We start from the raw sequence: 27,024 nt of genomic DNA on the forward strand, positions 1-27,024 counted from the left end.
TCCATTCAGTTCAGTCTTTTTTTTCCCCCTTCCGTTGTACGTCAACCATTTTCCCCAGTCCTTCAAAAAGCGTTCTTCCTTTAATTTCAGTTTATATGTAAGGTTCTCCATCTCCATAATGTCCTCCACAATTGCTACTCACTGCTGCTTTCCTGGTGTTTCTGTCTCAAGCCAGTTTTTGGTGATGGCCTTCTTTGCTGCCAAAAGAAGAATCTTAGCCAGGTAATGATCCTTTACATCTACAGTACCTTCCAAGTACCCTAGATACAAAATAAGGCAGGTTCTAGGAATTATATAACCTAATACATCACAGAGAGCTGAGTGAATTTTAACCCAGAAAGTGTGAATTTTTCTGCATTTCCAGAAAATGTGTGTATGGTCTGGTTCATCCCATCCACGCAGCCTCCAACATTGTTGTTGTGTATTGGTTTGTTTATTTTTAATCTTAGGTGTAATAAAATAGCGAATTTGATTTTTCCAGATGAATTCTCTCCACCTCAATGAGTGAGTTGTATTCTTATGTTCTTTCCATGTTTCATACCACACCCTCTCAGTGATTTCTTCACTCAGCTCTCTTTCCCATTTTACTTTAACATATACAGTTGATTCCTGTCTTGATTCCTATCTTGAACATTTGTATAGGGTAGACACTGTTTTTGGAATAACACTTTTATATGCCAGTATAATTATTTTTATAATAGGATGGATTTTGTCTTCCTCTATTTTTATGTTTTTATTAAAGTAATCTCTCACCTGTAAGTATCTGTAGAAATCCTTGTTTTTTAAGTTGTATTCCCGTTTTAATTCTTCAAAACTTTTAATTTCTCCTTTTTTGATTAATAAACAAATTGCTGTGATTCCCTTTTCATCCCAATTTTTAAAACCAAGATCCAATTTTCCTGGTCTAAATTCTTCATCGAAGGCTATCCATTTTAGCAAACCAAGCTCTTTGCCAATCCTGAACTCCTTTACTGTATCATACCAGACATTTAATGTAAAGGATATTATCGGGTTCCTATCTTGGTCTTTAGTTACGTATTCAGGGATCTTTTTCATACCCATGTTTGTTTGAATTGGGACATTGAGTGTGGAGAGCTCCACATCCTTCCAGCGAGCCCCATAATCATATGTTATCTGGCGTATCTGTGCAACACGAAAATATTCTTTTAAATTAGGAAGCGACATTCCTCCTTTCTCCTTAGTAAGCTGTAAAGTAGTGTATCGTACCCTTGGCTGCTTGCCTTCCCAGACAAATCTAGATATATACTTATCCCATTCTGAGAATTGGGTTTGAGGTATGCTTATCGGAAGAGAGAGGAATAAATATAGCAATCGTGGTAAGATATTCATCTTTATCACATTTATCCTGTCACTAAATCCTAACAGATATGTATTCCATCTTTCCATATCCTGCCTTATCCTGTTATTTATATGTCCATAGTTACTTTGATATAGTTTGGCATAGTTTTTGGTTATATTTATACCTAAATATTTAAGGGTTTTTGCCTCCCACTTTATTTCCCATTCCTTAAAATTTTGAGTTGGTATACACCTGTCAGTTAACCTATTGTCAAAAGGACCAAGGTCATCATGACCAGCTGCACTGATACACAGAAGGCAGATCTGTTAGTGGCTTCAATGTGGTGGTTTTAAGAATCTGCCAGTCTATTTTCAGGACAAAACAACTTTAGGCCTGATTATTTATTTACAGTTAGTGGTAGACTGCACATCAGGAGCACTGGTGGCCTGATAGTTATTTTAGCCCTGCTGTGAACTGTCAGCTTGTTCAGTGACATTGTAGCAAGCAGTATTGAGTTGACAGACCTCTCAGGGGTGACGGATGTGTGGAGACTGTTTGCTCTTCTGTGTGAGCAAACACAGCCTCTTCGCAGCCTCTTTCTCTGTTACTCTCTCTGGGAAAGACAGTCAACATGCACCCACTATATAGATAGATGATCCATAAAACAAGAAAAAGTACATTTGGAGGAGAAATGCACCAGTCAGAGACCAGGTCAGTCAAGAACACCTTAGCTACTAGCTAGTTAATTTGTTGTACAGCTGTTATACATTCATGGTTATAGACTCTCTTCACCCCTGTAAACCTATATGTTCATTTGCTATTGAAACATGAATTTCACTAAGCATTACTGATCAACTGATATAGCATTAATATTATGAAAAGGAATTCTTTAGGTTAAGATGATTCTGTAGTGAATCTCCGAAAACCAGTGTTGAGTTTGTCGGGTGACAAAGAAATGCTTTACTGTAATCACATGACATTTATCAGTAACACAGTAATGTAACGCGTTACTGTACTAAATTCAGTTGCAGTTACAGTTATGTCATTACAAAGGTTCTTCAGTTATCTGAATGCCAGGCAGATCGGTGTTAAAATTATTTTTATTTTGACTGCACAAAAGGACAAGAACATGACGGCAAACTGCATCCAGGACAGAAACAACTGCATTATAATGCTAACAGAACCTCCACTCTTAACAGATACCTACATGCTAATGTAAAGCTGACCCGAGCCCAGCAGCCAAAGTATGAACTTCAGCAGGTAACACCAGCAGTGATGTGACGCTCACTAAGATAGGGATTTGTGTGGAACTGTATCCACAGGTTCATATTCTTAACTGGTAATTATGTGACAATATGTTTCAGGCCATTTTATGGAGTAACAAGAAAGTAATGTAACAATAATGTAACAAATAAATAATAATTAAATACGTAACATACTGCATTGCATTTAGGAAAGGTAATAATCAATGTGATAGAACTTTTTAATCTAACACTGCTAATAACTGTAAAGAAGCCATAGGGTTAGATTATAAAATTGAGTGGCCTGGGATGATATCAAATTCCCAAGTTATTGTTTCAGTCGGCCCTGGGCTAACCATGCCGGAAGATCAAATCTTTTTTAAAAGGGAGACGTGATCTTATAAAATGAAAATACCAGAAAAATACTACAATATCCAGAATGTTAAATATGTATGTATGTTAAAGATTTAATATGTGTTCAATACTTAAGGGGCAAAAAAACAAAACCAAAACCTTTTCAGCATTTTTTTTTCTTGCTTGTCCTCTAATCTTACCTGCAGGTAATCATTTTTACTAATTTTGCTAAGTTACTCACAACACAAGCCAATAACCTGTTCTTCATTTGTTTAATGACCAAAGAAAACAATGTTTCCAGAAGCTGTGCGGTACATTACAGCAACATCTCTACAGTATAGAGCAATGCATGGCTGGCACCAACAACATGATTAGAATCAAGGTTTTATTTACATTACTACCTCTGTTCAAAAGTTAGAATTAATCTCACTGCAGGCAGGATTCTTCAAAACCCTGAGAAATTCTGAAATCATTTGTCTGTTTCACTACAATCATTTCTTTAAACAAAGCGGCTCACATGTACATCTAAAGCTGAACATATTTCATCTCACAAGACAGTTCAAGCTGAACCCAAGCAGAATATATTTTTAAACCAGACAGACATAAAAAGTTTCAATGTCATGAGAATGTGTGCAAAACATTGCTGTGCAAAGGAAAGAATTAAAAAAATAATACCATGAAAAGTTTTCCATCAGTTAACCTCAGATAAACAGAAAAAGTTTAAAATACAAGTCTTTACGCTTCTTTTTATATAGGATGGCTCAGTGTCTTCTGTCTCTACATAATCCAAGATTTCACGATGATTTCGTGACGTTGGAGCTCTGCGGGCTCTGTGCTGCAGGATTTCTTGTTTTTCTTGTCAGTGAAGACCCGCTGAAAACCTTTCATGCCTCTGCCTGCATGTTTGAAGCTGTCAAGGCTGCACAATGATGGTGTGGTATAAGTAATGAAAATTTTATTAATGACTTTTGCCTTAATGGCTATACATACATGTGGAGGATTTTTAAAGAGCAATATGCAGCCATTCGGCAGAACTCGAACATGTTAAGATGTGTTTTAGAGCAGTGCTCACGTAAATAAATGGCCTCACAATGCACTCCATGCCATACCCTTTTTTTCTGTTCTAATTAGTGGGTGACACTTTCTTTAGTTGGCTGCTTTTTGTACAATTTGAATTGCAAATGGAGGACTAATTACTTGCTGCTAAAACAGTGCAGCTCAAATTGTTTCAACAAAACTCAAAGTGCTTTTTTTTTAGCACGAGTACAAACATTTTGACACACGGCTGCAAGATGCATGTTCTGCTGTGTTCTACTCTATTCTTGCAAGTATGTAATTAGCATCTACTAATGACCAGTATAATGTAAGGTTACATTATCTATAGCTGCATTAAGGTGGCCATGTAGTTCAACCTATGTTAGAAAAATCTTCCTGCATGTTTTTTCCCCCCTAATTAACAGCTTTACAGATTTATTAACTATGATAGGCTGCATTTCTATTGCCAGACAGCTGCTCTGTCATCAGCTTCTCCTTCAGAGTGCACTCTCACAATGGAGCAGGTCGTCTCCGCCGTCTGTCTGACAAGATCGTGCAAGGGTGTTTTTTTTTTTCTGAGAAGATGTAACAACTGATACCACTAACGAAAAAAGTAGATGCAGTGGGCGAAATGTGGATGTGTGCTTGTATTTGCCTGTGTGCATGCGTGCATGTTTCTATAGTGTTTGTGAATGCACAATTAAGTAAGGTGCGAATGTTTGTGCATGGGACACAAAAGCAAAGTAAACACTGTCTACACTTCACTGACTACAACCCCCGGTTTAGCCATCACACCACTCATCATACTGCCAGCAACGGAAACGATTCAGCTGGATTCAGTTGTTTTTAAACGAACAAAAAAGCACAGCTTTAACTTCTGTTGCCTCAAGAAACGATCTGATTCCCTTTTATTTTCACTTATAATACCATGGACGTATGTAGTAACCTGTAGTGAAGTATATAAAATTGATGAATCTTTGTGTGAGTCATGTGGATCTGGATCCACATGACTCACAAACTCACAAAACTGAACAGAAGTGAGATAAACTCATAATTTTTAAACAAACAGTTTGATATTTGAGGAGTTTTGCATATTTGCTGTCTTGCTTAGAGATTGATAAGAACCTTAACATGGCTGTATGATAAGAGAGCTGGTGAAAGCTGACAAATTTGGCGTTACAGTGGTCAGTGTACCGGTATGAGGCATTCAAGGCTGTTTGTTTAAACAGTGTTGTCAAATGTGTAATAACAAGTATACCTCGCTACGTGAAATTTGTGAGTCGCCCCTCATTTCTTTATATTTTGCTCCCAAGGATTCAAGCATGAAAAAGCCACCTAACTCACTATTGTGTTAACACATAACAGATATTTTAGTAAAGAATCCATTTAAAATGTGTATATTTAGGCACTTTGCTAGTACCTGTAGCAAAAACAGATTGTTCTCATTTCTTTAGTTGAATCTATGAAGAATGCTAATGATAACACAGGTTCACAGGCATAAAATAGTCTTTTTTGCACCAACGAGGCAATTTCCAAAGAACTATTAGCTGAAAACCTGCCATATCTTGGCATAGTGTTTGGTGTGTTCTAAAAACTGTGAGTTAGGGCTAGTGGAGAAGAAAATAAAAAATTGCAGACCTGAAAAAAAGTAGAGTCCTATCATGTTCTAAGAAATGACCTGACAGAGGACCTTAAAGAGATGCATCTGACCCTTAAGTTGACCCATCTACTGCTCACTGAAGCCTCATTAGAAATGGTCTGAGTGGAAGGGAAGCTGTCAAGAAACCATTACCAAAGTGTGTCTACAACCATCTGTAAAACATGGTGGAGACTTGGTGTGGTGCTACATTTCAGTCCGGGGTGTCGGGGATCTTTTCAAAATTGATGGAATTATTAACAAAGAAAAGTATTATCAGATATTAATCCACTATAAAGTAACATCTGACTGAAAACAGCTTCATTTTTCATCATGACAATGATCCCAAACACACTGCCAATGCATTCAAAGCACACCTCGATAGAAAAACACACAATGAAATACCATCAGTCATGGATTGGCCTCCCCAGAGCCTGGACATCAACACCACTGAAACAGCACGAGATCATTTTGACAGAAAATGGAACAAAAGGCAGCGAACATCCAAAGAAGAGCTTTGAATGTCCTTTGAGAAGCCAGGAGAAGTATTCCTGAAGATTGCTTAAAGAAATTATAAGAACGCTCACCTTTTAAACATTTACACAGTGTCACAGTGTTCGCTGTTCTTCGGAGTGACGCATACTCAAAGTGTTAAATTATTCTCTTTTTCTCCAACGAAGACGTAAATGTCAACCACAGAAAAACTAGCAAAAAAACAAACAAAAATAAAACAAGCCAACTGCCATTTAGTCAAGAGTGTTAAATTCAAATATACATTCAGTGTTGTTTCATTTCATATGATATCTATAATCATCATCTGTCCTCGGTCCAGTTTATTCTAGAGCTGCAGACCTCATCAGATCAAACAGGCATTAAATGTCCTGCCTGCAGCTTTCAGGCCAAACTCTCCTCTTTTGTCATCTGGTGTGTTCAGCTTTGTGTTATTCAGACCTGGTGTTTGGCAGACATGTGCCAGCATTGCCAGCCTTAGCAGTTGGAACAGGTAACATATTGTGCCAAATACTGTTAGTGCCCATCTGTTTTATGTGTCTGAGTTTCCTCACATCATTTCATTAGTTATATTCACTGATATAAATACATCCCGGCTGCCAAACAGTGTCTCTTTCAGATCAGTTGCTCTTTGAGGACGTTTACACACAATTAGTGTTATTTTTTTCATGGTTCACATTAGAAAACTGGCTGTATCCTTCTTATGTTAAATGATCGGGATCAGTTCACCGCATTATTATTGTTGCCTTCCTCCGCAGCAACAAACTTAATCTCAGCATTGGCAGTCCTGGAAGCCATGCTGCTGTCTCTGACCTTGTGCTTGAACAGGAAGGGAAAAGTTTTCCTGAAAGACTTTTGGAAACTAGCTCCCATAAAGCCATAAACTATGGGGTTGACAGAGGAGTTGGCGTAGGACATGCAGTTGGCCCACGTCTTGATCTTGTATGTGGCGTAGTTAGGCTGGTAGTTAGGATAGAAAGACTGGAAGAGGACAAAGATCTGGATGGGCCCCCAGCAGATGGCAAAGAGAAGCACAATCACTACCACCATCTTGGAAACTTTGCTCCGGATGCTGATTGTTCTCTCAGACAGGAGATTCACCTGAAGAGACAAAACAAGGAACCCTCTTTGTAATGTTTTTGACAATATTTAGAATATGTAACAGTGTTACCAGAGTGATAACAGTCAATCAAAACAGAAAGTTATCAAAAGAAGGAACTAAAGGACACAGAAACGCTCCTTCGGGTAGCTACAGAATCTCTTATTCGAGTAAATAAGAATGTAACGTCCTCGGGACCAAGAAGAACCATCAGTGGTTTCCAGGTGATTGCACTTTTTTGCACTTGGTGACTCGGTGAGTAAGTGAGGTTGAGCATGCAACACACAAAGTACTGGGCAACCACTACACTGAGGTTTGTTCCTGTTAAAAGGGAGTTTGTCATTCCCACTGTCGCCAAGTACTTGCTCATAGGGGATCAGTTAAAATTAAACTGAATCATTGTAATTGGAGACTCAACTTATTCGGTTGCCAGTTTATTGTATCCTGGTTATATTCGATTCATTCTAAAGACAAAACTGACCAGCAGCAACTACATCAATGTTTCTGTGGACATTTCTTCATTTCTGTTTCAAATCTGTGACATTCTGGCTGGACACTGAATATAAGCAGTGAATGAGATTTTCTCTTTATTGTGATTTTCTGTCTACATAGACTGCATCAGATTTGCAACAGAGTTCCACAGGTTAGCGGTTTTCACAGATTTCACAGAGTTAATTGGTGTATTATCGCAGATAGATTGCATGTAATTGCCAGCTTGACCCCTTTCAGTGTCTTAGTAAGTCAGTTCTATCTTGTTGTGGTTTTATTTCATGTATTCATGCACCAAAGTTGCTTTAGAGACAGCAACTGACTAAGAGTGGTTGCAGACCTTTGTCGTGCTGGGTCACCAACCACTACTTTTCCTAGTGTGACTGTATTAAAGACTTTATTTCCCCTTGAGGTTGTCAATGCATTGCAACCTATTTATCCATTGATATTAGAGGATATTTGTTTCACTCTCTTTCCTATATTGGTATAAATTATTGATCAGGGCATTAGTGCTTAAAAAAAATCACTACCACACTGAGTGGGAATGTTTGGCAACATAATTGCCCATAATTGTTTTCTACTTTATCCTGTCGCACTTTCAATATAGCACCTGTAGTGATGAACATTACTCCCACTCTGTCCACAGCAGGTCTACCTGCTCATGTTCCCAAAATGTAGTGAAGTGTAAGATCTCTTTGTGTTGACACAAAGGCAATAATTTGTCTTCCTGTAACACTCGTGTGCAGAAGTTGGCAGGTATAATGCAGTTGCTCTTTTTTATGAATAGGTTCCACATTGAAAAAGAAAGCCACAATAAAAAATTATAAAATGAAGAAAATTATAAAATAAAGAGTTGACTGCAGCCACTTTAAAGAAGTTTTAAAACACATTTTCAAAGACGGGGACATGAAGAGAAGAGAGGAGAAGAGAAGAGAAGAGAGATTTTAAACTTTTAATTGGCTGAAAATTAGCAGCAGCTGGTGACAATAATATCTCTGTGCATTAGTGGCTGTGTTTGTGAGGCACTTGTGAAGCCCAGGCCGATATAACACCTGCCCTTACCTGGTAATTATTGTCTACAGGTTCTACAGTGGGCTGGCCAACCCTCTTAACCATCAGAGTGTAGCAGAAAGAGATAGTGAGCACAGGCAGCAGGTAGGCAGCAATGAACTGGTACAGGATGAAAGCCCTCTCATGCGTCTTAGAGGGAAATCTCTCCATGCAGTATTGCCTCGGGCCGTACCAGTAGCCCTCCTCTATACGCTGGTACATTAAAATTGGTGTAGAGAGGATGAAAGAACCTGAAGAGGAGAAACATGGTTAGGTGAAATGATGGCATTTTAAATTTTATACACATACGCAACTATTTTTAACGAGTCAGTCGATAATGACGTACCGATCCAAATGCAAATGCTGACAATCATGGCTACTTTGGGGGTTCGGTGCCGAAGAGATTTCAGGGGGTAGACTGTCACGTAACAACGGTCTCCACTCATGGCAGTCAGGGTGATGCAGGTGGCTTGCACCGTCACCTAACAAATGAAGACGATGCTCATTTCATTTACATGTAAACTCAAAGTGCTTAACATAAATGACAAATACATGAAAAGATAATAGAATTAAAGATAAATTATGAAGCTGTCTTATTCAAATTAGTTTGTGTGAGCAAAAACGGTTCTTCTCCAAAAAGAAAAAAACTTTTCTTCCTTTTGGAGAAGAAAAGTGATCGTGCAGAGATTATTTTTATTATTTTATGAAATAATCAAATATTACTCAGAGGATGGGATAATCTGGGGTCACCTGACCATGAAACAGCTTGTGAGTCAATTTTCCAATTAATTTTGACCCACTGAAAATGGGGGCTATGAATACAAAGGGATGTATATCTTAAACTGTTAATACTTTTCTTAAATCCCTTGAATGAAAGCTGAAAGTCTGCACTTCAGCTGTGGTGTATAGATGTGAAATTACAAAATGTGTCATTGTCCAAATAATAATGGACGTGATTCTAGGTACATAAGCTATTGTGCTTTAGGAAAGGAGAAGAAATATTATTTATGACTCTCAGATGTTTAACAATACAGCTGTGAACCAAGAAAATTGAAAAGCAGAAATATATTAAATAAAGTCTATTTAGCTTGGCTAACAAAAATAATAGCTTTAGACAGCTGAGTCCTCATTCTGCTCCATCTGTGCTTTATAATGTTACATCACCCACAAGAAAGAAGAAAAACAACTAAATAGTGAGTAAGCATACAAAGGGAAAACAGACTAGCAAACAAAACTGGGATAAATGACCGAAAAATAAATTCAAATGTAATCTTTCTAGTCTACTTTCATAGAAGATATCCCCACAAGCACCACAGATAAATCCATAACACAGCTATGTGTTCAGTGGAAAGACTCAAATTTAAAACTAGCTTAAAATTAAAAGAAATGATCATGTTTGGCATTATTTCATATTGCACATTTGTGGAAAAGTTGCAGAAATATGTAGAGCGTGTTCCAAAAGAGTATCCCTTGATGTAAGTTAGGCAGTGGTGGTGTCTCAAAGAAAGATGCCATGGTCTGGTTGGTCAAACTGAATAGGAGGAGAAGAAATTGGCTTAACACTGGATCCATAAACCAAACAGAGACATTAAAATGCCAACGCACCTGAAATATATTCATTTTAAACAGTCAAACATACACATTGCCACGGCCTCAAGGACCTCTAGGATGTTGTTGTTGTTTTTTGCTGTTTCACTCTTTCTCGCCAGGGTGGAGTCAGACTATGCTCCCCACCTCTGTCCTCGCCTACTCAGCTCTACTCACCTGTCACCCATCTGCTGTGATCCCTCACCTGCCAATCATCACAGATTATTACCCTCAGTGGAGTCTGCTTCCTTGCTGAATCGTTGTGCTAACTTGTGTCAGTGTAGACCCTGCTTGGCTAGTGAGTTCCTTGTGTTTCCTAGTGCTTCTCCCTAATCTGTTCTTTTTGTGCAGTCTTCCCTATCCCTACCTGCTTCTCCTGCCCTGTGGACCCTGAGTGGGTGTGAGTGAGTGTGAGTGAACTTTCTTGGATTGGATTTGGAGGTTTTGTGACTCATGGACTGTGTGAAGAGGAGTGTGAAGGTTTCCCTGCCCTGGACATTCTCCCCTTAGATTCCCTGGAGCCGCCTTCCCCTGTTGCTGTATATATTTCACCTGGTGTGCATCTGTAAATAAACCCCTTTCACTTTTCACCAGTTTTGAGTCCTGCACCTAACTAACTTTGACACAAATGTGTTTCTTACAAGAGCTCTTACAGTTTGCTGACAAGCTATTAGAGGAAGCGCTTTTTTTATAGTGTCTTGCAAACTTGTTTTTTGTTGTTGTTTTTTTTGCTTTATATTTTAATCGCTGCTCTCTAGAAAGCAGACGTTCAAGCAGCTTTTTTGTCCTTTATTTCAGACTCCCTCTCCAGTTTTTACTAATGGGCTTGCATGCTTTTAAGCTGCAGATCATTCAGAATGGTAAAGAGCGAGGGATAGAACCGGAGAGGACGCGTACAGAGGAAGTGCAGAGGTGGCAGCATTTGTGATGAGTGTTTTTCATTAGCATATGAAGCAATCATCCAACTTCATTTTTAATGGAGTTCAATGATGCTTGATTCAATTAAACTTGAGCTAATCAGAAGAATTGTAATTGAAGACCAAATATAGAATTTTACTCGTACATTAAAGTTTGACAAATTTTCCATCTTACACAAAATTTTAAATGACTGCATTTAATCATTACTTATTATTAACCTCTGGCTCTCATCCTCAGTGTGCTTATTATCCTGTCTTCCTCCCCTCACTAACAACCAGTTGCAGCAGATGGCTGCACCTCCCTGAGCCTGGTCCCGTCGTAGGCTTCTTCCTGTTAAAAGGGAGTTTTTCCTTCCCACTGTTACCAAGTGCTTGCTCACAGGGGGGCATTTGTATTTGATTTCTTTGGGGGAGGTTCTCTGTGTAATTGACGTTCTTGCAACATAAAGCACATTGAGAAATGAAGTGAATTGAATCGAATCAATATTTCCACTAGGACTTATAGTGATGTTCTAGAGTAAAAAAAAAAAAAGAGCCTCAAACAGATGCTTTTCTTGTTTCATATGCAACTGTGCATTGATGTTCAATGGAGCAGGATGACACAGAAAGCAAGCCTAACACTTTCTACCATCTTTGTTCCTTTTGGATACATCACCTCTGTGGGTCTTAGTGGGTTGTATGTAGGCAAACTAATCCATTTTTGTTTTGAAATATGTGGAGCAGGGTGAAAAATGAGGGGTCTGAAGTTCCCTCTATGCTCTTTTACAAATAGGATCTAATTTTGTCCCTCTTTTGTCTATGTGTCTGCCTGTTTCTCTCGCCACCTCTCATCTGCGACTACGAAGCCAGCTCACATTACCCTCCAGAGGTTTTGTGCACCAGGACCACAGGATTTCAAAAGATATGGTGAGAGAGAGAGAAAGGGGTCATCATAAGTTCAGTGTTGAGGCGGCTGAGGAAATGGATACCATTTTTCCTATGTTTTGTTTTTTAAGATGTCTGGTATATTAGTAGCTCATAATTTCTATTCTACTGTAGTTTTATTTCTTTTTAATGACGGAAGAAAATGAGGGAGGAATAAATAATAAGAATCTGTTTTCTTTAAGCTTCCTAATCTTTTTTATTTATTCAGTTTAAACATGGTAATTAAAATCATAGGGCTACACGGGGGATATTCTCCTAACATTCAGCCATAAGCTTCAGATAAAGCTGTTTACATCAGTGTCTTAAAGTATTTGAGATCTGCAGTCTAATATTTATATATAAGATACATTTAAAGGGACAGTTTACTTTTATTCATCTGAAAAAAATCATCAATACCAGTCCATTTTGTGATTTTAGCTTCTCAAATATCCATCTGTCCATCAGCTGGGTCCTGTGCAAAATAGAAATAGACCAAGAGGCAGTTCCACGCCCTTGAGAGCTCACCAGTTCATCTCAGGGTTCTCAAGCACACACTCTCATATCCACACCTCAGTCAGTTTAGAAACACCCAGAAGTTAATGTGCATGCCTTTGGGCTGTGGGAGGAAACCAGCTTACCCAGAGGGAAACCCCTGCAGACAAATGGGGAATCCCACAGAGAAACGCCCAGCCAACAAGGAGGTTTGAACCCAAGTGCTAACCACTGCACTGCTGTACCTCCCAACAGCAGTTTTCAGTATTTTTTTAATCTCCTCCAGATTTAAAACGCATAAAACTTCTGAAGATCACATACAGCTTGGACTTTAAAAGGTTTGAAAACTTTCATTAATACATGATTCAAGAAAATAACAGGCAGATTAAATGTTGACTAAAGTCTGTGAAGAGCTAAAAGTTTCCTGCAGAGATCTTTGATTTAACGTAATCAATGCTCCTCTCAGACTAATCTTCAGCCTGGTAATAACTGGACATGAAAATACATCTGCTAATTAGACTGGAAAGATGAAGGAGCAGTATCCCACCCTAGCAATGTAATCTTGCTTCCTTAATTTAGTTTCAAACAGCACAACAGGGCAGGAACCTTTGATGAAGTGTGATGGTATTTTTACACAAACTTTCTCCTAAGTGGGCAATAACACATCTAATTTGTGGTTTGAAATTGGTGAATGTGAGTGTGAATGGTTGTCTGTAACTCCATCTTAGCCCTTTGTGAGACTGGTGGCCTGTCCAGTGTGTACGCTGCCTATCACCTTATGGCAGCTGGGATCAGCTCCAGGCTCCTGAATTGGATAAGCGAAAGAAAATGGATGGCCGGTTGGATGGAATTGGTATTGACCAGTAATCCTATAAAGCCCTTAGACATTCCCTGCTATTCTACAATATAACTGTACTATCCGACAAGCAGTAGTTGGGTAATCTGTCATCACGATCCTTTAACAGAGGCTGGATGTAAACACAGCAGGAATGCATCACCCACTGTTACCCATCAACTGTTTTTTTCATTAAACTGTGGAAATTTTAAGACACTAATAACACTAACAGCTCTTATTTCTTGGAGAAATTTGAGAGATTAAAGCAAAGAGAGTGGCCACTTCTCTTATCTCGTCACCTAATTACCTTTCTCCCTTGTATGCAATAATAAATGATGGTAGGCTAGCATAATAGAAACTGACTTGAAGGTTTGAGATGAGAAAATGGTTGTCTGATAAGAGAGGAAAACGAGACAGACAGTCTTGTTTGACAGACGCTTTCTGCTTTCAGAATAAAAAGCTTGGTCTTAGTCATCAAGACACGCTCACAGACCACGTAGTCTGATTGCTCACATCCATTAATCAAATCATGCCTATGTTTTTCTTGAGGTTTTTTTTTTTTGAGGCTGACATCTAAAAATTTTAAAGTGTTTCTTTTTTTTAAGTTTGACAGAATATCCCCTGCATGTCGAATGAGATGAAATTTAATAAAATTGCCGCACGAAATAGAAAGCTAAATACATTTGCTGCATACTTTATCAGCCTCTAATATTAAAGATTAAAATGTTGGGGAAAGTGATTTTGCTTGTAATGACAAAGTGCTTATTAACTGAACAGGAGCTGTGGGTCTCTCTGAGTGACTGTATCTGGTTCGCGGTTGACTTTGTCATTAGAGTAGTCAGAGAACTGGTTATTAGTGCAAGGCTGAGTGTAATTAAAGCATCTGCTCGTTGTCAGACACTATGCATTTAATGTTGTTTTTAACATCTTTTCTCCGTGAATAAGCCGGGCGATGCTAAAATACCTTGGACAGCTTCCCCTCGTGATGCACTTGTACAAGGAAAGAAAAAAACATGGACGTAATTGGCGCATTCAAAAAGTTCCACAAAAAAAGAGAAACATTATCTAAAATTGGCCATTATTCCTCTTGAGTCATCTCTTTGTGTAGCTCTGCATCACTCACTGTGCTCCAGCTGTTTTTAGATCCTATCCCCTGTAGCTCTTCAATATAAGCCCTGTGGACCTGATTCACTTCATTTAACTCGACTTTTATTCTAACCCTACTTTCCTACATCTCTCAGTTTGTTGATTTGTGCTGGATATACACCGATCAGGCACAACATTATGATTACCTGCCAAAATAGCCTTGGCTAATCAAAGCAGGGATTCCAATAGAGCCCTGAAGGTGCGCTGTGGTATCTGGGATCAAGATGTTACTAACAGATCCTTTAAGTCCTGTAAGCTGAGAGGTGGGGGCTCCACGGATCAGATTTGTTTGTCCAGGTGGTACATATCAAAGTAACATCCACATAGATGGCAGAACCCAAAGTTTCCAGTAGATCATTACATAAAGCATCGCACCGCCTCCACTGGCTGCTTCTCATAGTGCATCCTGGTGTCAGGTGTTCCCCTGATGGATGTGCAGCCGGCCATCCACGTGAGGTAAAACAAAATGTGATTCATCAGACCGGGCTACCTTCTTCCATTGCTTCGTGGTCCAGTTCTGATGCTCACGTGCTCATTGTTGGCACTTTTGGCAGTGGATGGTGATCCGTTTGGGCACCCTGACTGGTCTTTGGCTGAGCTCCATACACAATCAACTGCAAGGCACTGACATTGTTCTATCAGAGCCAGCATCATCTTTTACAGCCATCTGAGCTGCAGTAGCATCTGTTCGATCGGACCACACGGGTCAGCCTTCTCTCCCCACGTGCATCAGTGAGTTTTTGCTGCCCTGTCACTGGTTCACCATGGCTCCTTCCTTTACCACATTTGATAGATGTTGACCTCTGCAGATCAAGAACACCCCACAACAGCTGCAGTTTTTGAAGATGCTCTGACGTCCTGCCATCATAATTTCGCCCTTGTCAGACTCAATGTTTAAAATCCTCATTCCCATTTTTCCTGCCTCTAACATTCTTCCTGCTTCGATGTATCATGTGTCAGTATATCGAGTTAGATATTTTCCTCGGGGGAGGGTTTTGAGTAAACTAGAATTAAAAGAGAACAATTATCAACTGCATGGAAATATGACTCCAAACAAAAAGTATTTCTGTCTGGTGAGTGCATAACTAGACACTTGATATGATAATGGTGTTTGTAGCTATTTGCACTGCTACTAAGTGGCAGGATAGTTTAGTAATATTCTCCAACACTGAATTCACAGGTTGTTTTCACACAGTTTCCATCAGTGACTATGTGCCAATAACAGATAAGTTCAAAATCTTGCAGATGACACTTCCAAGTTAAGGATTGTTGTGCTATTCCATCCACATTTCCAAATTTAGAGCAACAATTTATAGTGCAGCTGAAGCCATGACAGGCAGCTTTTGTCGTACTGTCTACAGGTCGTTTTCCTTTTTGTTTTGTTAGGTGGTTTGTCTGCTGCACAGGCTTTTAGTTGTGGTTTGTTCCATGCATGAAAGGTGAAAATGGCTTTTTACCCAGTTTGCAGCTCCTCACCGTCAGTCAGTGCCTTTGATAATTCCAACCAACAGCAGCTGTGCAAACCTATTTTATTATGACACTCTGAATATTTGTTATACTTTTTTTGGCCTCTCACTAATCAAACAAAACAATTGAGAGGCATGATTGATTTAAGTGGCTGAAATCTGTTTTGAATTCCTGGATTAGATATTATAAATGGTTCCCACGAAAATAATGTTTTTTCATTGGCACACGGTGTTCAGTAGCCCCTTTAAATCTTGATTAATGTCTGGGTCTATGGAAGCATCGTATCACGTAACATCTTCATCTCCTTAACAGAAGATTCTGTTATTCTCTTTTGTGTCTCCTCCTTCTTGTGACTGATGCTGATTACTGTTATTATTCTCTGTCAGCTGTGTATGACACATCTCGACACGTTTGACTTTTAAAGCTGTAGAGTTCGACCTACTTTCATTGTCATTTTTGAAGAAACTCTAAATTCAACAATGGCTTATTTTGGATTAGCTTTCTTGAGAACTGTAATTTTATGAGGATGAACTGTGACCACCTTCACAGGATTATATAGATTGATTTTTCTGTGACAACGCCGAGCTGGCTCACTGTTCTCATGGGAGTGGGAGTGTTAAAGCCCTGAATGCTGTTACTGTGAGAAAGTTAAAGAATCCAAGATCATTTTAAGGGAAGTGTTGAAAATATAATATTCACATGAAAGCACATTTCTGAGCTGAGAAACAGAATAGTTGAAGTGGTTCAAAAGATATTACCTGTTGCAGAAAGGCGACAAATTTGCACATGAAGTTGCCAAAGATCCATCCAGGGAGGGGGTAAAGGGTGGCGGTGAAGGGGACGCAGCACACCAAGAAGATGATGTCAGTGGCGGCCAGGTTTGCTGCACAGGGAGAAAAGATAACGCTGTATTTGATGAATGTTGTACAGTCTGCAGAACAGTGTTTAACTGAAAACGCTTGAAGCCAGTGGCATGGATTCTTCAACAATCCTGGAAAAAGCAGAAGGACTTCTAACTATCATCCCACCTTTCTTCTTTTGCATAACAAGTCTTTTTAAACCATCTGTGGGAAAATGGATATGGAGGCACGCAGTCCTGTTTGCAGTAACATCAACTACTAGGAACTAACAGCAGCGTTGTAAAGTTTAGTGCAATCTAATGCAAGTTTGCAGACACGCAGGCGTGTACAGTCATGGCCATCCAAAAAGGAAAAGTTTTCATAGTCCTGTAAACATCCTGATAAAACTAAGTACATCCTTACTGCTTGCATAGGAATTAAGAGGATAAGCAGCAACCAGGTGCTGCTATTCAACACTCACTTGATTAAGTGATCATCAGGACGTGTGACAACCTCCATAAAAGCTGTGTGCCAATCTGAAGCGTCAGGCTGTGTTGCCAGGAGTGGGCACCACAGCAAACTCACCCCAAGGTCAGATTGCATAAGAAAACCCAAGAACTACATCTTGAACTCAGTTAGCATTTTAAATGTTAAAGTCCATGACAATACAATTAGAAAAATACTGCCTAGATTCGAGTTGTTTTGAAGGACTGCCAGATGAAAGCATCTTCTCTACAAAAAGTATCTGAAGAAACTACAAGACTTCTGGAATAACATCCTTTGGACAGACAACACCAAAGATGCACAGGGCCACATCTTCATGCATCAGCACAAATACCTTATTCCAATTATGAAGGATGGTGATTATATGGGCTTGTTTTGCAGCTGCGGGACCTGGGTACCTTGCAGTCATTGAGTCAGTCATGAACTCCTCTGTATGCCAAAGTATTCTAGAGTCAAACACAAAGCCAACTGTCTGACAGCTAAAGCTTGGCTAAAATTTGGTCATGCAACAGGATCCACCACCATGAAATCATGAAATGCGGTGGAGGGGCTTTAAGAGAGCTGTGCATAAATAAATACATGCAAACCTCAATGAATTGAAGTAACGCTGCAAACATGAGTGAGCTAAAATTCCTCCACAATCATGTGAGAGATTTATAAAGAAAATTAATACTTCAATTTATTGCTACTAAAGGTGGTTCCACAGGTTACAAATATGGGGTGTGTTTAGTTTTTCACAGGACTCCACAGACTCCAGTGAAAACTTTCTTTTTCACATGACCGCATGAAAATACAGCTATTATAAAGGTTGTAGTGCTTTGAGTGAAGTGTTTAGTGTCCTCTTTGGGGTTTTGCTGTATTGAGTCGTTAAAAAATGTTCATTCTTGAACACTAGATCAGCTTAGCAAGTTTTCATAATCCAAAATAATCTTTATGTTGCACCGCGATTCAGCACGCAAATTTATTGACTTTCTGAAATAAGTCAGAATTTCTGGCTCATATAACAAACATATGCACTGACCTTAAAACACACGCCAGAAACAGGAAAATGCATAAAGCTTCCAATTTAAAGGTAAGAAATATAAAACTGGCACATTTTTTCAGGTACTGATAGTCTGCTTCAGAAGGAAAATGTATTTACATGATGATGCCTTTAGAAAATCAAGACTCAAGCTGTTACTTGACTGCCGGCAGGTCATACAGTACACCTACACACACACACACCAAGCAGAAGTTGGAGCTTGGTTAAACCTTTATAGCCTGCTTCTGGTGTTGTCTTCATTTATTCATCATTCCAATATGCCACACACTACTTCCTTTTGTTTTAGTTGATCTAATCACAGTGTAGCTACTGAACCATTATGTCGAGAGGATAGGCAGATGGTGCAGGCCCTAATGAAATGTTGCTGAATATTAAGCTGTTTCCATGCTGCGGTTTTGAGGTATATTATCCAACATGAAATTCTCGTCATATCCACAATGCACTGTGCAAAGAGAGACGCAAATCATTTCTGCAGTAAATCACCGAACTGCAACATTTACGCAACAAATGAGCTCATTTCCGTGAATGCCTGTGACAAGCCATTTTTGAAATTATATTTTGTTTGTTTGTTCTGTGTGCTCATCCAGTAAATCAATCACCTTTGCATTTCTCTTCAAGCGACAGTAGACATCACAGCTCTAGCCGGCGTGCTGACTTAAACAGTAAAAGAATAATCACACAGGTTGCAAGTCTCGGTGCTTTAAGGACCAGACGAGGTAGCAGATCGGAGCATGATTGGACACTGATTTATGTTACTTTATTTCAGACATTGAAAATCTGTGCAACTCTCCATGTAAAATATTTATGCATGTGTCCATTGTGCCTGTCTGGCTCGTCTACAAAGGAGCATATCATTAGTGTCCCCTCACTGTAAAAGGATTTAGAGAGTTTTTGTAAAGTGGAGTGGACCAAACTCCCTCCTGAGATGTGTGCAAACCTGGTGACCAACTACAAGAAACGTGCTGTGGTTGTCAACGAGGGTTTCCCACCGAGTACTAAATCATGTTCTTCTTGGGGATCAGATACTTATTTCACTAAATGGCATGAAAATGAATGCATAACTTTTATGTAATGTGTGTTTTTCTTGACTTTTGGTTGATATTCTGTGTCTTTTGAAAATGAAGCTACCATAAAATTGAAGATGGTTCATTTTAAAGTTACACCTTCGGCAGGGGCTGAATTATTTCCCCCCTTCTTATCTTACTTTATGTGACATTTAAAATGAAATATTTACACCCATGTCCTTTGGGATAATCTGCTTGCCTGTCTGCCTCGTCCACTTAGAGTGCATCATTTGTGTCTCCTAGCTGTAAAGCTCCACACTTCCTCAGTCCCAGTGGAGCTTTTCTTTCACAGGCATTTCTGTATGATTTGTTTCATTCGCCACACAGTACCAAGCACTTACCCACTCACACACCCTCACCACTAATGATATCGAAAGCCACTGACTTTGTCTGCTTCATGATTAATTCATATTTTTGCAAAACAAGTACTTATATTCTGACTTTTTCCTCCATCTCACTCGTCTTGTCATGTCACTTCCGAGCTGTCTCAGGCAAAGTTAACTGTTACAATTGTGACCAACCACAATTAAACAATTAGCAGTACATAAATCATATGGTTTAAATGTCCACCGAAGCTCTGACTACACTGGAGACAGCAAACACGTAGTAAGAAATCCTTTTTTCTTTGATTCCTTTCATATGAATCCCCTGAGCATTATCTGCTAAGAAGAAAACCTTTTGCAAACACACACAGAAAAGGGAAGCAGATTTTAAGCTACGGGGTCTACTGAACCATGAAAACTGCTTGCTTGCAGAAATTAATAATTCCAACCTGTATGCAACGAGGATCCCAAAGCACTTCCAACATGATCATTATTATACCACTTTAATTAGATTTTTTTCTCATAATGTGGATGGTCTTAGAAATAATCTGCACTCAGTTGGGACTCAGGACATGTCTGAACACCTGCACCTTCCATTAAAGTGTGTTTGTCTCATTTGTTTTCATAAGTACAGTTAATGCTGGCTTTAGTGTAAGTGCAAATGCCTGCTTGGCTGAGTTGACAAACCAGCAAAAAGAAATTTCACCAGTCAAGTCGCAGACTGTACTTGTGAAGAATGTGATTCAAATAAAAGGTTAACTTCACAAAAGAGCAGAGGTATTGAAGCAGATAAAAACATCAGCAGCATTGTTTAATTAAACATCCTTATGGACAGACTTAATCTGATGTATGACTCAAGCAGAAAACCATGCATATGTGGTTATCTTTGAAATCTTGCCCTGACATGATTTTCTTGCTGGTCATGTAGGGGTATTGCAGTCTGGGACATTTAAGCATCCAAGTCTTTCTTCTCAGCCATATTCACTGAGGTAGTGTCTCATTTCTCAAACTGCACGTCCTCAACTCCTCTCCTTGGGCGGTAGTCCCTCCCATCAGAGCTGAGAGTGGAGAAGGTGAGTAAACAGGCCTCGGAGCGATCACGTTCAAGCAACCTCAACTAAATAAGACATCTGGCACAGAGTAACAAGATATAACTTTTGAATCGCACTCACACAGGAAGGGTTTGATTATATTAAACAACAAAAACAATGCCTCCTCTCTCCTTTGTCCCCTGTATTTGTTTTTTTAAGGACTTAAAGCATCATTCAGCGTTTTGTGTTTGACTTCCGGGTCACAGGCAGGAGGACAGAGGAAGGTTTTGTTGTGTGATTGTGTCCCCTGCTCTCTCCCTGACTCAGATACAATCCCTTGTGTCCTGTGGAGCCAGTGTACAGCTGTCTCCACTTGGCAGTCAGCACTGGCTACTGCACTGAAGAGAGGACTTGGCTAGCCCAGTGCTGGACCAGCTTGGCAGTGTTATATCAGTGAGTGGTTCTGTTGTGTCTCTTGTTGAAAGGAGAGTGTACTTTACATTTAATGATCGCACTTGACTTTTTCCAACTTTCCAGATTTGCTGCTGACTTTCTTTTGTTTCAGACTTTTGGCACAGAGGATTCAGCATCTCTTTAATTTGAATGTTTTAATAACATTCGCCTTGTTTCCCTCCCAGACCCCCAGCCCTTTTTTGTGGAGTGCAGCATCCGCTGAATACTACCTGTTGCCATGAGCTTGTCCTTCATAGAGTTTGGCTAAATGTAGATGGAAACACACCTACCTCCTTCTGCCAGCATTTTTTACATTTCAAATTTGCATTTAAAGGTAGATTTCAGTTTTAAGTTGATGTCTCTTCAGGATAGATATTTTTGCTGTTAAATGAAACACGCTGAAATAAAAATGGAATTCATGATTTACTCTTTTGTATTGATGAATTTAATATCATGAATCCTTGGAGCTTTATTTGCAAATAACCTCTGCACATAGCGACAAATAACTGATGCATATTTCAAACCATGAACCACTGAGTGAGAAAAATATTTTTCTGGTGCAGATAAATTTTAGATTCCATGTTGCACTGGTCCCAAAACAGCAGATAATTATTTTTAAAAAATGTTTAATTTTCTCTTGTTTCAAAAAAGACATCTGCATTAAGTTAAATGACACGTTTGAGCACCTGGCATTGTCGTTAATAATTAAAGTGAAATCTTTAATTAGCACAGACATTTTTCCAATGAGCTGTGCACTCAAACTGTCAAATGCATATTCAGGGAAATTTGCACTTGGCTTTCTCGTGATCCCCACTTGAGCATGTGATGAAATTTTACAGGATAGACGAAAGAGATGTTTAATAACATAGCTGATGTTTATCTCCCTCCTGTCCATATGAGTCACATCTCCTATGCATCATTATCTTCTTCTAGTCTTTGTCCATTTACCAAGAATCATAAATACAAACTTGCACATGGAAGCTTACCTATGTAGAAGTTGGTTGCCGTCCTCATCTGTCTGTGTTTTGAAATTACATAAATGACCAGAGAGTTGCCCACCAGTCCGACCAGCATGATGAGAGAGAAGAACAGAGGGACCAGCCAGGCATCCGTGAAGAAAGGATGCTTGTCTCCTTCCTCCTCCTCCTCATCCTCGTGTCTTCCTAGAGAGAAGTTTGTTCCGGATCCATTGATCCAGACCTGCTCGGTGGAGTTCCACAGCTCCTCGGAGGAGTACATCGTGACAGGAGAGGGGGAATAATTGACGGACGGGAGCGGGTAAGTGAGCAGGTTGTATGAGGTCTAGAACCAATTTGAAGAGAGAGAGTGTGCAGTATGCGGTCCTCTCTGCCCTCAGGCAAAGAAAATGAGAGAAAAGCAAATAATAAGGAGGGGAAAAGTCTGGCAGGAAGACCGCATGAGAGAAAAGTTGAGCAGTGAAAGCTATATGGGGTGGCAGATTGTAGGAAAAACACCAGATACGAGATGAGGCAAAATAGAAGTGAATAGCAAGCAGTTTAATCAAAGTGAAAGGGTAGCAAGGTAAATTAAAAGGTGGAGGGATGCAATTCAGGAGAAAAGGGGGTCGGGCAAGATGGAAAAATACTTCTTAAGCTGCTCAAGTGTCGGACTCAAAGTAGGATAGAGAAATTATGTCAACAGGTCATAAAAAAATAGGAGGTGAGCAGGAGTGGATAAAGGGCTTCTTTTCTTTGAAGCTTGTTGGATGAAAACTGCCACTGCCAACACCGTTGAGCTTTAAAGCTTGCTGTTTTTCTGACTCGAGAGCTAAGCGCCCATTTCAATAGCCCTGGGAAATTATTAACAACCGAGGTTATGCTGACAGGCACACAGATGTCTTCTCCAAGCTCGGTCATCAAATACTCAGAAGCAAATCCAGTGTACTTGCAACTCCCTCTCCTTTTCTTTGAGTTGGTTTTCAGCTGATTTGTCCCCACTGTTCCACTTCTTTGTAGTAAGGTCCACAATTCAATCCATCACCTAACCTTCCATCCAGGGATTTTCCTTTAGAGGAAAGGATAGTAACTTGACTAAAAGATAAATACAGGCTAGTAAATGAGTTGATATTTGCTCTCTAACCCTGACAAAACTGTGTCTGACAAAATGGTTTGTTTTTTAATAAAAAGAACTGGGAACAAAAAAAACCTCATCTGCTGTGCATCCTCTAAGCAGAGCTGAGTTGAATAGAAATCATGCTTCGCGGAGACGGCAGCGAGTAGAGTGAACGAGGTGCTTGCAGCTTTATAGTATGAGCAAGAACGCACAGACGCAGTGGGAAGAGGAGATACACGCACACACACACTGAATCCGTGTCAGTGTGTTTGTGTGTGGGTTTCTACATGACTTTGGGATAAATAGCTGATGTAAGGGTCTCCTAGCAACGTTATCCCTAAATCTTTTAGTAACAATTGCCAAAAACAGCCTCCAACCGATTTCACCGTGCTCCACATGGAGTTACAATAAGATAGCATTTTAAAATACCTTTACAGAGGCAGACAGGAAACATCAAGAATATCACTGTTAAATTGAGAAAGCTGTCTATTTAAAAAAAAAAAACCCTGCAAATATCAAAGAAGCCGTTTCTAAAGATATTGATGTTATATTTCTTAACCATGTGTTCTCTCCGAGGACCGTCTATGGTCAAAATCCCTTTTATTCCACACCAGAAAAATAAATTATCATCAGAAAGGATGAATCTGGAAATAATTTACAGATTTTCCCTCTCACTTAGCTACAATCTGGTTTTCCAAAGGTTTATTTTCAAATGTAAAACTGGGTCTTAAAACGTCATATTTGATATGAAAACCTTTTTTAATGTTAAATCCTAATGCAAGCAGTGTGACAACCAGTGATAACACTGTACAAATTGCAAAGCTAATGAATCCTCCAAAGAAAACACACCACTGATCATGCCAGCAGGATTGCTGCCCAGTACAAATGGACAAATTACAAATCTACATTATGCACACACTACTAGCCCAGCATGCACTGCCAGATGCAGGTGCTATTGTCTGAACCCCAGGCACCCCAACCATGCCAGGCTTGAAAAATGCTAACACGTACCTGGAGAAATAGAGAGGCACACAGGAGGCTTGTCACTCTAAGGGAGGGGAGGGGGGGGAGTATGATTCACCTCATATCTGGGAGCAACATACACACTATAAATTGTTGTTTCCACAGTTTCTGATAAATAGTCAGAATGAACAGAAATGGCCTCATTGAGATTACTCTGAATCCCTCTGGATTTGTTGTTACAATCGAAATGAATCAAAAACTATTCTCTAGTCTTCTTCAGAAAACTGGCATTGCTCATTTTGGAAAGGCTTCAGTTGTAGCTTTCACTCTCCTGAGGAGTCTAAGGGTGTACCAGAGACCACCACCAAATGTCTCCGTGAAATGCAGTATGAATACTTTAGAGAGATGAAGAAAGTAGGCGGGAGTACTGAGAGACCATGCAAATGACAGGGAGAGAGGTGGTAAAAGCAAAGGAAAAGTCGTATAGTGATTTGTATGTGAGGCTGGACACTAAGGCAGGAGAAAAGGGGTTGAGAAAAAGATTTGATTGGCAAGGCAACGGGACTGTGCTGGAAAGGATGTGCAGCAGGTTATACAGATGGTGATGTATCATCAAGTGAAGAGAGTGTGCTGAGAAGATGAAGGGACTACTTTGTGGAGCTGAATGAAGAAAATGTGCAAAAATGGGGTTATGGATGGAGGACAGTTAGTGAATCAGGAAGGGCAGAGGAATTATAAAGAAGTGAGGGCAGATGTGAAAAAGATACAGAGTGGAAAGGCAGTTTGTCCACATGACAAACCTGTGAAGGCGTGGGAGATGTCTGGGAGAGAGGACACAGTCCTAGAGAGTGAGGATGCTTGAGGAATGAAGAAGAAGCTTACTGAGCTGCACCAACTACTGAGGGATAAAGCCGACAAGCCATGACATGAAGATATGGGAAATTTAAGAAAGACAGGTGACATTCAGGGAGCAGCAGTTTAGCTTCATGCTGAGAAAAAGATCATAAATTGAAGCTTAGAGAACACACACACACACACACACACACACACACACACACACACACACACACACACACACACACACACACACACACACACACACACACACAACCAAACAAACAGACAGGAGAGGGAACGAGAGAGCAAAAAAGTGTAGAGACAGATAGACAGGCAGGTTGACATGGGAGGACACGAGGTCCATGACAGAAACAGGGAGGGAAGAAACAATAACAATAACCTGCCAGCATGTGACTGTAATGACACCAAAATTACAGCAACCTCTTGAACACGCAGCATCAACCTCTCAGGGATGCAGCTTCTCCAGCCAGCTGTGTCCACATACACAACCTACTGGCCATCTTGGAGCGGGGCAGCAGAGAGCTACACATACTAAGCTAACCTCCTGGCCAGGTGTTCATTGTGTTTTTGTTAAACATGTTGTAAAGCGACACCTTTTTAATGCTTTCTCATCTGACAGCTTAACAGGGAACCTGAAGCTCAGAGAACACAATTGGAGTTCAAGGAAAAATACAAGAAGTACAGTAACATAAAATCTAGATTCCCCTCTTTCCCCGATGATTAACAGTGAAATTCATCTTTCAGTGTGCTGCTTTGAGTACAAATACAAGCAGACTTTTATTTTTCTTTAAAAAGAGTCTTCTGAGCAGGCATTTAGTGTGTGATAGGTTTGTAACATAAACCTATTCGCTGGAACGTTAAGGACAATCTGCTACGCAGCAAAAGCAAGACTCAAGGCACCAAAGTTCTCTGGTTACTCATGCATGAGGGAGACCTGGCTGGAGCCAAGCGTCGTTCCACCACTTGACCACTGTCAGACTCTCAGCCAGGTTTCCTCACAGCACTCCTTTTATTGTGGTTACATGAATATGTGTAGAGAGTTGAAAATAGCTTTCTAGTAAAATCTAGTATCAGAATTAAACTGGGGAAAAACAGCCCAGTTGTTGTTGTGTTTTGTTGTGATTGTATCTTTGTACCTGTCATTTAAGATGCTATCCTACATCCAGCCGCTAGAGGGCGCATTACGCGCAGTGGTATCGAGTAGCGTTTTGGGGCACAGAGGAAGAATAAACCTTCCTGTTGTGAAACTGGCATCAGCTCAACGTGTGTCCCTTTTTCTATTCTTTATCACAGGTTAGTAAATGCATTTAAATGAATGTATACTGCAGACCTTACAAACGGACGATGTTGTTTATGTGGGTAATGAGCGCAACTCGCTAAAGAAATGGATTCATTCTGAGTTGTGTCTGAATTGTGGGTTAAGGCTGCAGGCTAAATGATGCTAATGCTAGCGGACTTGGCTAATGTGGAATACGGAGTGTGTGTGGGGAAGCTAATCTGACCTGTGAGAGATTTCTGGACTGAACTCTTGATGTATTATGCACTCTGATAAATGGGCTTCATACTACGTTTTATTCTTCTGGTTGATCTTGTGGTTATAAGAACAAGTTTGTGGTTTAATACAAAGACATTTATAAAGTGTTATAAGGAAACTGTTTGATCAATGCTGACTGCACAGTAGTAGTGAACGCTGTTAAAGGAGCATTGCACTCTATATAGTTGTAGGTTGTATCAGAACAGTGAATATGTCTGTTTTATGTCAAAGACATTATTTCCTTGTAAAGAGTAAAATAGCTATATTTAAAAAAAAACA

The 27,024-nt window shown here is 39.7% G+C and overlaps 1 protein-coding gene across 1 annotated transcript; it reads right to left on the reverse strand.

The window, feature by feature from the left end:
- Window positions 1–3,074: 3,074 nt before the first annotated feature.
- kiss1ra (KISS1 receptor a) lies at window positions 3,075–25,987 on the reverse strand. Its single transcript, XM_080907001.1, has 5 exons — window positions 22,304–25,987; window positions 16,820–16,944; window positions 9,061–9,196; window positions 8,727–8,965; window positions 3,075–7,177 (listed from the first exon to the last, which is right to left on the reverse strand). The coding sequence occupies exons 1-5, from the start codon at window positions 22,554–22,556 to the stop codon at window positions 6,797–6,799; spliced, it is 1,134 nt and encodes a 377-aa protein (XP_080763127.1). The 5' UTR covers window positions 22,557–25,987; the 3' UTR covers window positions 3,075–6,796.
- Between the last annotated feature and the right edge of the window lie 1,037 nt (window positions 25,988–27,024).

Source organism: Rhamphochromis sp. 'chilingali' (assembly GCF_963969265.1).
Source record: "Rhamphochromis sp. 'chilingali' genome assembly, chromosome: 16".
In the NCBI taxonomy this organism is placed as follows: domain Eukaryota; kingdom Metazoa; phylum Chordata; class Actinopteri; order Cichliformes; family Cichlidae; genus Rhamphochromis; species Rhamphochromis sp. 'chilingali'.